Genomic DNA, 13,237 nt, shown 5'->3' with positions numbered 1-13,237 from the left:
TTTTTAAAACTGATGTAGTTCCCACTGAGCTCTCTATAATTCTCATTAAGTTGTTTGTAGTTCTAACTGAATTGTTTGAGCACCCTTAAAATCATTGTTTTGAATTCTTTATCTGACAAATTGCTTTCTTCCATTTATGTAGTTCCTTTTCTGGTGATTCCTCCTTTTCTTTAATTGGGGTGTCTTTGTTTCCCCATTTTAGCTATCTGGTAGGTTTAGACCTTGTGAGGGATGCTGAGATGCGTAGCTTGGTTAGTGTGTATCAAATAAGGCTGCTGTGCCTCCCAGACTGTTCTGGTATATGGCATCTCTTGTCTGCTGTTACTGATCTGTCCTGGTAGGTGCTGCTGCTGGATTGCATGGGCCCCACTAGAGTCATGGGCCTCACCAGTGCCACAGGCAGCTGTATTATATAGGCCCCACTGGAGCCACACTCCTTGCCAGTGCTGCAGGCTGCTGTATTGTACAGGCCCTACTGGAGCCCTGGTCCCCATTGGTACAACAGAAAACTGTATTGCACAAGACCCCCTGAAGTCATGGGTCCCACTGGTGCCACAGTCAGCTGTATAGTGCAGGCCACACTGGAGCGCTGGGTCCCGCCATTCACAGCTGGGGAGCGCTGGGGCTCAGCTCCTGCTCAGCCTCTGCTGATGCTTTTGGGGATGGGTCTCAGCTGCTGATTTGTGCTGCTGCCACCTGGGGATGGACGTCTGCTCCAGAGCCTCTGTTGCTGGGGGTGTGACTTGGCTCTGATCAGGTTGCTGCTGTGGGGGATGGTGCTGGGCCCCCAGTCACTTGCCACTTCTGCAGGAGGCACCTTGACAATGCTGCTACTGTGCACTGGTCTGTGTTGACACAACAGGGTTCACTGGTGCGATGGTGCCAGGCACACTGGTGAGATGGTGCCAGGTGCACTGGTGAGCTCAGATCGCTGGGCCCTAGCTGCTCCCACTGCTTCCTTCCAAAAAAGACCAGGGATCTTCCAAAATGGCAAGGCCTCCTGGCTATGCAGGGAGAAGCACCCTGATGAGCCAGCCACTTACTGTGGTAGCTGGCTGCTCCCTGTCCAGAGCACAAGAATCTTCTGACCCTCATTTCTACACTGCTCGAGGTTGCTCGTCCACACTCATGTCAACTCACACTCACTCACTCTCTTGCATACTCATCCTTCCTCTGGTTCTGCCCACCGCCATCTTCTATCTCCTTAATTAGATTTTTTTTAGATGCAAGACTGTCTGATATTTTATTTTTTGTCCTTGTTTCAGCAAGTTGTGTTTTTCAGAGTGTTTCCATTTTGTTGGAGTTGTTGCATTTATCAGAAAAAAAGTTCTTGATATTTTATTGTTTTCCATTTTAATGTCTGTAGGAAATGCATTGACTTTCCCTTTTTTAAAATTGAATTTGGTATCTAGAGTTTTCATTCTTTTTTCATTAATCAATTATATTCTAGATTTAACAATTTTTTAAATCTTTTTAAAGAACCAAGTTTTGACTTCATTGATTCTTTTCTGTTGTTCGTACATTTTCTAGTTTTTCGATTTTCATTCTTATTTCCATTTCCCTACTTATTTCTTTTTTTAATTTAATTTGTTTCTTTTTTTCTGCCATTGTTTTTTATGTTTAATAAAAGTTTTTGAACCAAACTGGTGATGTGCTGGGAAGGAAGATCTCAAATTCTCTTTTTTTCTGCCTTCTTAAGATGTAAGTATAGATTACTGATGTTTATATCCATTTAAATATATAAATTTTATCTGTTTCTTACAAATTCTGATATCTTGTATCTTTTCTCAGTTTAAAATATTTCTAATTTCCTTTGTATTTTTTTTTATTTTATTATTAGTGTGTTGTTTAATTTCCAAATAGTTAATGCCTTCCTAGGTATCTTGCTGTTTTGGGCTTCTATTTTAATTCTGTTGTGGACAATGAACTAATTCTTTAATATGTTAAACTTTTGAAATTTTCTGATACATGTCTTATAGCCCAAAATATATTCCATTTTCAGACTGTTCCATGTGCACCTAACACAGGCAATTCTGCAGTTGTTGGGTGTAGTGTTTCTTAAATATTAACTAGGTCAGATTTGTTGACTGAGTTATTTCGGATTTCTATGTTTTTATTGAGTTCTTTTTAAATACTTACGCATTAATTCTGTGTCTCTAATCTCCAGCTATGATTGTGAATTGGTCTATTTCTTACTTATTTCTCTCAATTTTTACTATATGAAATTTGAGGTATTTTTTAAAGATAATTAATTTATTTTTGTTACAGATGTTTCTCCTTTTCACCCACTGATACCTGCACCCCCTCTCTCCCTGCCCTGTCCCCAGCTTTGTTGTCCATGTCCATTGTTCAAACATACAAGCATATAAGTTCTGTGGTTTATCTATCCTACCACCCCCTCTTCTGGGGGTTATCAGCTGTGCCCCACTTCCACATCTCTGGGACTACCCCATTCCTCAGACAGTTATGTTCACTATATTCCACAAATAAGTGAGATCATGTGATATTTGTCTTTCTGTGCTTGGCTTGTTTAACTTAGGATAATACTCTCCAGATCCCTCCATGTCATTTCAAAGGAAAAGAGATCTTTCTTTCTTACAGGTGCATAGTACTCCATTGTGTACATGTACCACAGCTTTCTTACCCATTCATCTACTGATGTACATTTGGGCTGTTTCCAGATCGTAGCTATTGTAAATAGTGCTGCTACAAACATGGGGGTACACATATTCTTTCTGATTGGTGTTTCAGGCTTCTTAGGGTATATCCCTAGAAGTGAGATCACTGGGTCAAATGGAAGTTCAATTTTTAATTTTTGAAGTAACAGCATATTGTTTTCCATAGTGGCCGCACCAGTCTGCATTCCCACCAGCACTGTACTAGTGTCCCCTTTTCTACACACCCTCACCAACACTTGTTGTTTGATGATTTGTTGATGGTGGCCATTCTGACAGGTGTGAGGTGATACCTCATTGTTGTTTTAATTTACATCTCTCTGATAATTAGTGATGTTGAGCATTTCTTCATATGTCTCTTAGCCATTTGTATGTCCTTTTTGAAGAGGTGTCTATTTAGTTTCTCTGCCCACTTTTTTAATTGGGTTCTTAGTCCTCCTTTTATTGAGTTGTACGAGCACTCTCTATATATTGGAAATTAACCCCTTATCTGATATATCATTGGCAATGATGCTCTCACATACAGTGGGTTGCCTTTCCATTTTGATGATTGTATCACTTGCTCTGCAGAAGCTTTTGAGTTTTATGTAGTCCCATGTTTTATTTTTTCCTTTGTTTCTGTTGCCTTAGGTTAGGTATCAGTGAAAATTCTGCTGCGTATGATATCTGAAATAGTGTTGCATACATTTCCTTCTAGAATTTTTATGGATTCATGAATCACATTTAAGTCTTTTATCCATTTTGAGTTTATTCTTTTATATGGTATAAGTTGATAACCTAGTTTCATTTTTTTTGCATGTAGCTGTCCAATATTCCCAACACCATTTATGAAAGAGGCTGTCTTTACTCCACTGCATGCTCTTGCCACCTTTGTAAAATATTAATTGAGCATATTCCCTTGGGTCCATTTATGGGTTCTCTGTTCTGGTCCATTGGTCTATATGCCTGTTCTTGTGACAGTACCAGGTCGTTTTGATTACAGTGACTTGTAGTATAACCTGACATCTGGTAATGTGATCCCTCCTACTTTGTTCTTCTTCTGCAAAATTGCTGTGGTTATTTGAGGTCTTTTTTGGTTTTATATTAACTTTTAAGTATTTGTTCTAGTTCTGTGAAATATGTCATTGGTATTTGGATGGGGATTGCATTGAATCTATAGATTGCTTGGGTAGAATGGACATTTTAGTTATGTTGATTCTTCCAGTCCATAAACAAGGTATGTGCTTCCACATTTTTATATCTTTCTCTATTAGTTTTTTCAATGACCTGTGGTTTTCAGCGAATAGGTCCATTATTTCTTTGGTTAATTTTATTCCTAGGTATCTTAATTTTTTTGCTATGATATAAATGGGATTGTTTTTATAGTTTCTCTTTCTGTGAGTTCATCATTGGTGATAAGAATGCCATCTATTTTTTTATGTTAATTTTGTATCCTGCTACTTTGCCAAATTCATTTATTAAGTCTAGTAAATTGTTTATGGCATCTTTGGGGATTTCTACATATAGTATTAAGTCATCTGCAAATAATGACAGTTTTGCTTCCTCCTTTCCAATTTGGATCCTTTTATTTTTTTCTTCCTTTCTGATTGCTGTGCTTAAGACTTAGAATACTATGTTAAATAAGAGTGGTGAAAATGGGCTTTCTTCTCTTGTTTCTGTTCTTAAGAGAAAAGCTTTTAATTTTTGCCCATTGAGTATGATGTTGGCTGTAGGTCTTTCATATATGGTCTTTATTATGTCGAGATATGATCCCTCTATTCCCACATTGCTGAGTGTTTCTATCAGAAATGGGTGCTGGATTTTGTTGAATGCTTTTTCAGCATCTATTGATATGATCATATGATTTTTATCTTTCATTTTGTTTATGCGGTGTGTTACAGTTATTGATTTGCGTATATGTACCAGCTTTGCATCCCTGAGATGAATCCCACTTATCATGGTGAATAATTTTTTTAATGAATTGCTGGATCCAATTTACTAGCATTTTGTTCAGGATTTTGGCATCTAAGTTCATCAGGGATACTGGCTTGTAGTTTTCTTTCTTTGTAGTGTCTTTTTCTGGTTTTGGAATTAGAATTATGCTGGCCTCATAAAACAAGCTTGGGGTTTGGAAAATGGCATCGGAGTGAATGGAAGCTACACAGACCATCTCCCAGGACCAAACTGGAATTACAATGAAAATAAAGACAAATCATCAGGAAAGACAACTGAAAAGCAGCTTGTAGGACCATATAATCAGGGACACTGATTCAATCCTGGTAGGCTTGCGAAGACGCGAGAGGGGACCGGGAACCCATGGTCCTCAGCGGCCTGGGCTGGGACCTGCGGCGGCCTCGGCCGGGACCTGTGCCCTCGGCTGGGACCTCTGGCCCCACCTGGGACTTGTGGCAGCCTTGGCTGGACCTGGGGCCTTGGCTGGAACCTGCGGCAGCCTCAGCTGGGACCTGTGGCCTCATTTGGGACCTGCGGCAGCCTTGGCTGGGACCTGCGGCCTCAGCTAGGGCCTGAACCCTCGGATGGGAGCTGCGCCCTCTCCTGGGACTTGCGGAGGCCCCAGCTGGGACCTGTGGCGGCCTTGACTGGGACCTGCACGCTCATCTGGGACCTGCGCCCTGGCTGGGACCTGTGGCGGCCTCGGCTGGGACCTGTGACCTCGGCTGGGACCTGCAACCTCAGCTGGGAGCGGCGCCCTCGGGTTAAAGTCCCTAATGGCTCCACAGCACAGAGCCAGGACAGGGGCTAAATTAGCAGCAGCCACTCACCTTGGGCTCCAGCTGAGGGAGGGCAGACTGGACTGAAACTGTGTGGGGACACTCGGGATTTGGAGGACACTCAGAGCCTTTGCTGAGTTGCAGCCATGAAGGATGGTGGTCATCTTACTCCCTTCCAGGCCCCTGGGGAGAGGCGGTAGCCCCTCCCTCAGAGATTCAACCCCACCCAGTAGCCATTGAAATGTTAATTGAGGCCCATTAACAACCAGCATCTGCCCCACCCTTGGGAAATCCTCTTACACTTAGCACCTGAGGGACATTTTCATTCAACTCAGAAACCAAAGTTCATCAGGTGACCGCTACTGATAGCATCCAGGCAAAAAAGCTAGAAGATAACTACCATTCCCTGGGCTAGCAACACTAACCAGGAAAGTAGGAATTGACAGTGGTGTTTAAAGTGGATCCCCCCTGCCTCATCCAAACCTAGGAAAGGGAGTCAGAAACAGCAGAACACCAACACCCACAGGGAAAATTTGGCAGGCTCCAAAGCCCACTCTGATAGCCAAAAGGGTGAAAAACAGAAAGAAAAGCCAAATCAAAAAACAAGAGATATCTACCAAAGATGAGATAAATGAGATGCAGTTAAGCAAGTTAACAGACTAGAATCAGAGCCATGATCTTGAGGAAGCTCAACAGGAAGTGTAAGAACATGAGCACCATGAGTAAAGACATAGAAATGTTGAAAATCGACGAATTGGAAATTAAAAACCACCAAGAAGAAATAAAGAATGACATATCAGAAATAAAAAAACACATTGGAAAGTCTAAATAGCAGAGTAGAGGAAGCTGAGGACCAGATAAGTGAATAAGAAGATAGGGTAAAAAAAATCAACCAATCAGAAAACCAAAATGAAAAAATAATTACAAAACAAGAAAACAGCTTAAGAGTACTGTGGGACAACTGGAAACATAATAACATTTGCATCATAGGAGTCCCCAAAGAAGAAGAAAATGAGCAAGGGTTAGAAAACATATCTGAAAAAATTGTGACAGAAAACTCCCCTAATTTGGTGAAGGAGGAAGGCGTTCAAGTTCAAGAACCACAGAGAGCCACAAGTAAGAAGAAATCAAACAAGCCCATACCAAGACACATAGTAATCAAAGTGCCAAAAATTAAAAACAAAGAGAGAATCCTAACAGCAGCAAGAGATAAGCAACAGGTTACCTACAAAGGAAACCCCATAAGGCTCTCAACAGAAACACTACAGGCCAGAAGGGAATGGCATAAGGTAATCAAGGTCGTGAAAAACAAGGATCTGAATCCAAGACTGCTATACCCAGCAAAGCTATCATTCAAAATAGAAGGTCAAATAAAGAGCTTCCCAGAGGGGAAAAAAAAAAAAAAAGGCTAAGGGAATACATTAGCACCAACCCAGCACTGCAAGAAATGTTAAAAGGACTGCTGTAATTAACAGGAGAAATAGGAATAAAAATAGAACCACACTAAACAAAAATGGCAATAAATAAGTGCATATCAATAATCACCTTAAATGTAAATGGATTGAATGCTCCCATAAGAAGACACAGAGTAGCTGATTGGATAAGAAAGCAGGACTCATGTATATGTTGTTTACAAGAGACCCACCTCACAACAAAAGACTCACATAGATTGAAAGTGAAGGGATGGAAAAAAATCTTCCAAGCAAAGGGAAAGGAAAAAAAAAAAAACCTGGGGTAGCAATACTCATACCTGATAAAATAGATGTTAAAATGAAGGCCATAACTAGAGACAAAGAAGGCCACTACATAATATTGAAAGAATCTATCCAACAGAAAGATATAACCTTGATAAACATATATGCACCCAATATAGGAGGACCAAAATATATTAAGAATTTTCTGGAGGACTTCAAAGGAGAAAAGGATAGCAATACCATCATAGCAGGGGACTTCAACACCCCGCTCACATCACTGGATAGATCCTATAGACAAAGAATTAGCAAGGAAACAGAGACTCTAAATGAAGCACTAGACTAAATGAATTTAATTGATATCTACAGAGAATTACACCCCAAAACTACAGAATTCCATTCTTCTCAGTGCACATGGGACAGTCTCAAAGATAGACCACATGTTAGGGCACAAACTAAGTCTCTACAAGATCAAGATGACTGAAGTCACATCAAGCATCTTCTCAGATCACAATGGCATGAAACTAGAAATTAATAGCAAGAAGAACATACAAAGACATTTAAACACATGGAGCTAAATAGCATTAAACAATGAATGGGTCACCGAGGAGATCAAGGAAGAAATCAAAAACTTCCTGGAAACCAATAAAAATGAAGACACAATGACACAAAATCTATGTGATGCAGCGAAAGCAGTTCTGAGAGGGAAGTTCATAGCACTACAGGCCTACCTCAAAAAACAAGAAAAATCTCTAATAGACTATCTAACCTCACAACTTAAAGAACTAGAGAGCAAACAAAAAGAAAACCCCTGAGCAAGTAGAAGGAAGGAAATAGAAAAGATCAGAGCAGAAATAAATGACATAGAGACCAAAAAAAACAATTCAGAGGATCAATAAAACAAAGAGCTGGTTTTTCAAAAATATAAACAAGATTGATAGACAAAGAAACAAAGAGAGAGAACCCAAATACACAAAATCAGAAATGAAACAGAAGAACAACTGACACCACAGAAATACAAAAGATCATTGAACAATTATATGGCAACAAATTTGACAATCTAAGTGAAATGGACAAATTTCTAGAAACACATAGTCTCCCAAAACTGGACCAGGAAGAGATAGAAAACATGAACAGACCAATAACAACAGAAGAAATTGAAGATGTAACCAAGACTCTCCCAGCAAACAAAAGCCCAGGCCTGGATGGCTTCACGGAGGAGTTTTACCAAACATTCAAAGAAGAACTAATACCCATTCTCCTCAAACTATTTCAAAAAATTCAAGAAGAAGGAAGACTTCCAAACGCGTTTTATGAAGCCAGCATAATTCTAATTCCAAAACCAGAAAAAGACACTATAAGGAAAGAAAACTACAGGCCAATGTCCCTGATGAACATAGATGCCAAAATCCTAAACAAAATATAGCAAATTGGATCCAGCAATACACCAAAAAAATTATCCACCATGACCAACTGGGATTCATCCCAGGGATGCAAGGCTGGTACAATATTTGCAAATCCATAAATGTGATACGCCACATAAATAAAATGAAGAATAAAAACCACATGATCATATCAATAGATGCTGAAAAAGCCTTTGACAAAATCCAGCATCCATTTCTGATAAAAACTCTCAGCAATGTGGGAATAGGGGGATCATATCTAGACATAATAAAGACCATATATGAAAGACCTATAGCCAACATCATACTCAATGGGAAAAAACTAATAGCATTTGCCTTAAGAACAGGAACAAGGCAAGGATGCCCACTTTCACCACTCTTATTTAACATAGTACTGGAAGTCTTAGCCACAGCAATCAGACAGGAAAAATAAAATAAAAGGGATCCAAATTGGAAAGGAGGAAGTGAAAGTGTCATTATTTGCACATGACAAGATAGTATACATAGAAAACCCCAAAAGGAGTCTTTGGGGTTTTCTATGTATACTATCTTGTCATGTGCAAAGACTCCTTCAAAAATATACAAAACATAATAAATGAATTTGGCCAAGTACCAGTATACAAAATTAATGTCAAGAAATCGACAGCAGTCTTATACACCAATGATGAACTCACAGTAAGAGAAACTAAGAAAACAATCCCATTTACCATTGTTGCAAAAAAATTGAGATACCTAGGAATAAATGTAATTAAAGAAAGAACCTATTTTCAAAAAACTACAGGTCACTGAAAAAAGAAATAGAGGAAGATATAAAAAAGTGGAGGCACATACCTTGTTAATGGATTGGAAGAATTAACATTAAAATGTCCATACTACCCAAAGCAATCTATAGATCCAATGCAATCCCCATCAAAATACTAATGATATAATTCACAGAACTGAAATCTGGTAATGTGATTCCACCTACTTTGTCCTTCTTTTTCAAGATTGTTGTGGCTATTCGGGGTCTTTTTTGGTTCCATATTAACTTTTGAAGTATTTATTCTACTTCTGTGAAATATGTCGTGGGTATTTTGATGAGGATTGCATTGAATCTATAGATTGTTTTGGGTAATATGAACATTTTAATGATTTTAATTCCTCAATTCATGAACAAGGTATGTGCTTCCACTTTTTTATATCTTCCTCTATTTCTTTTTTCAATGACCTGTAGTTTTCTGCAAATAGGTCCTTTACTTCTTTGGTTAAGTTCATTACTAGGTATCTTAATTTTTTTTTGCTGTGATGGTAAATGGAATTGTTTTTTCACTTTCTCTTTCTGTGAGTTCATCATTGGAACAGAATAAAGAACCCAGAAATTGACCCAAGATACTATTCTCAATTAATATTTGACAAAGTTGGCAAGAACATACAATGGAGAAAAGACAGCCCCTTTAATAAATGGTGTTGGGAAAATTAAACAGGTACATGCAAAAAATGAATCTTAGACCATTAACTTACATCATACACAAAAATCAACTCAAAATGGATAAAAGACTTAAATGTGGCCCATGAATCCATAAAAATTCTAGAAGAAAATGTAGGCAACAAAATTTCGGACATCATATGCAGCAGAATTTTCACTGATATGTTACCTAAGGCAACAGAAACAAAGGAGAAAATGAACACATGGGAGTACATCAAACTCAAAGGCTTCCCACAGCAAAAGAAACAACCATTAAAATGGAAAGATAACCATTTTATGGAGAGAACATCATTGGGAGAACATCATTGCCAATGATATATCAGATAAGGGGTTAATTTCCAAAATATATAGAGTACTCATACAACTCAACAAAAGGAAGACAAAGAACCCAATTAAAATTAGGCAGAAGAGCTGAATAGACACCTCTCCAAACAGGAAATACAAATGGCCAAGAGACATATGAAGAAATGCTCAACATCACTAATCATCAGAGAGATGCAAATTAAAACAACAATGAGGTATCTCCTCACACCTGTCAGAGTGGCCACCATCAACAAATCATCAAACAACAAGTGTTGGCGAAGGTGTGGAGAAAAGAGGACTCTAGTACACTGCTGGTGGGAATGCAGACCGGTGCAGCCACTATGGAAAACAATATGGTGTTACCTCAAAAATTTAAAAATTGAACTTCCATTTGACCCAGTATTCCCACTTCTAGGAATATACCCTAAAGAGCCTGAAACACCAGTCAGAAAGAATATATGTACCCCCATGAATTTATTTTTGGTTCCTTTTTGTAATTTATATCTCTTTATTAATAATGTCTGGTCACACATTAGTCTTCTGGTTCTCTCTAGTTTCTGTTCATGATTTTCTCTATTTATTTCAGCATATTTTAAAAATTTATTTTTAGAGAGAGATATAGTCATTTTAGAGCAAAACACTGATCGGCCATCTCCTACATGCCTTCCTACCAGGGACTGAGCCTGAAAACCAGAGCAGCAGCCTTTTCGTGCATAGGGTTATACCCAACCAACTGAGCCACCCTGGCCGAGGCTCTTTATTAGCATATTTAAGACAGTTGATTTAAAATGTTTTTCTAGTAAATTCAGTGTCTGTGCTTCCTTGGAGACAGTTTTTGTTCACTTGTTCTGTGAATGAGCCATATTTATTTATTTTTGCATGTTCTACAATTTTTTTTGAAACTGGACACTTTGAATATTATAATATAGCAATTATAAAAATCAGGTTCTTCCCTCTTTTCGGGGTTTGTTTTTGTTGCTTGTTGTGGTCTGTAGCTGTTGGCTTGTCTAGTGATTTTTCTAAACTTTTTTTTTTTTAAGTCTAAATCCTTTTATATGTGTTCTCTTTGAAATACTTCTCCTTTAGCTTGTGGTAAGTTAGTGTTTTGACAGAGATTTCTTTGTACACAAAGGGAGAAAACAACACTCTATCAGATTATTTCAGATTAGCTCTATGCAAGGACATCCCTTCAGTGCTTACAGAGGCCATTTACAACTCTGCCTTAGCCTTTACATCCCAGTTATGCTGCACCTAGAGATCAACAAAGCTAAAAGTTTAGGATATTCTCAGGTCTTTTTTAAGTATGCATCCTCCCCTGGGCATATCCATGATTTTCAAAATTTACCAGTATATATAGGCACTTTTGAATGTTCTGATTTTCAAAAAAAAAACAAAAAAAAACCTCTCCTTGCTACTTTTCCTATTTTCGCCATTTTTAACAAGTTTGAACTCATTTCAAAATAAAATTCAGCATAGAAGATAATAGATTTTGAGGCCAAAGAGTTCTAGGTTCAACCCCAAGCTTTGCCATTAGCTTGCTGTGTGGTATTGTGCAGGTTACTTTCACTGAGCTTCAGGGCTCTCTTCTGTAAAATGAATATTGTTACCTACTTTGCTAAATTGTAAGGTTGTTGTTTTTGGTTGAATTATAAGTTTTAGGAATAATATTTGCTTTGCACATATTGATTGCTTAATAAATGGTAACTATTATTACTGTTATTCCTTATACTGAACTTGCGTTCAGTGAAAAGCTACCCTTAATGCTAGAGTTGGCCAAAGGGCAAAGATTGTTGATAACTTAAAAATATGATAATTCTGAATCTCACATTTTGAAACCAGTTTTTTTTTTTTATTTTAAAGCACTATAATTGTTTTGGATGTGAGTATTTTTAAAAACTGGAATGAAGGCAAACTGGGACAGACAGGTTTAGAGATGCGATTTTAATGTGCTCCTGGAAAATCTCTATTGCAATAAGAAAGATACTTTTAATATTATGAAAACTAACCTAAGTTAGGAAACCTAAAGCAAATATAATTGATGATACAATAAAAACTTGCCATTAAAATATCAAGCATACCTTAAGATTAAGAGCATTTCTTCCATGTATTTGACAGTTTACCACAGCCAGGTTGGCCATGGCTGCTATTGTTTCATATTTTGTTACATCAATAATATTAAAACCTTCACCACGTATAACGTTTGTCATTGCTTCATCTTGTTTTCTAGATTTAATATGACCTAAAAAAAAAAACAATACATGAAACAAATGTGTTACCACTTACAGCGAAATTTGAAAGAACTTACACTGGTGAATGGAGATAAAATGAAATCTGAACAAAAGAGACTATTGAATACATGAAACTTTCTTTTGCATAAACTTAATGATAACCATACACACAAAAATATCTATAACTGAAACACCTGACATGAGAAAAAAGGAAATGGAGTAAAACATTATAGAAGACCATCAAACTAAAACAGAAGGAAACACAAGGGAAAAGAAACAATGGAGACACAGCAATACCAGAGGACAAAGATAAAATGAAAGTACTCATATATCAGTAATCACCCTCAATGGATTGAATTTACTAGTTAAAATACACAAAGTAGAATCAAAAACTAAAACCCAGCTATATGCTGCCTTCATGAGATACATCTTAGCTACAAAGACAAATAAATAACAAAGTGAAAGGGTAGAAAATGATACTCCATTAAAATGGCATCCAGGGAAAAGCAGGTGTGGCCATACTTATATCTGATAAAATATATTTCAAGATAAAATGGTAATAAGAGACAAAGATAGACATTTTATAATGATAAAGAGGATAATATATCAAGATGAAGTAAAACTACTCAATATATATGCAACCAACCTGGGAACACTAAACTATATAAAGCAACTACTAATAGAACGAAAAGGAGAAACTAACAAAAGTACAATTATTGTAGGGGACCTACATACCCCATTTACAGCTATACATAGATCAT

At 37.7% G+C, this 13,237-nt stretch overlaps 1 protein-coding gene across 1 annotated transcript in view; it reads right to left on the bottom strand.

Annotated features, from left to right (window-relative positions):
* LRRC63 (leucine rich repeat containing 63) overlaps window positions 1-13,237 on the bottom strand; it is a 127,751-nt gene that overhangs the window by 83,999 nt on the left and 30,515 nt on the right. Inside the window, 1 exon segment of the mRNA XM_036249811.1 lies at window positions 12,327-12,487. Within this exon segment, the coding sequence (XP_036105704.1) occupies window positions 12,327-12,487 (161 nt within the window).

The sequence above is a fragment of the Molossus molossus genome, unplaced genomic scaffold (assembly GCF_014108415.1).
Source record: "Molossus molossus isolate mMolMol1 unplaced genomic scaffold, mMolMol1.p scaffold_m16_p_9, whole genome shotgun sequence".
Classification (NCBI taxonomy): Eukaryota; Metazoa; Chordata; class Mammalia; order Chiroptera; family Molossidae; genus Molossus; species Molossus molossus.
This window is presented reverse-complemented; position numbering and strand designations above follow the sequence as displayed.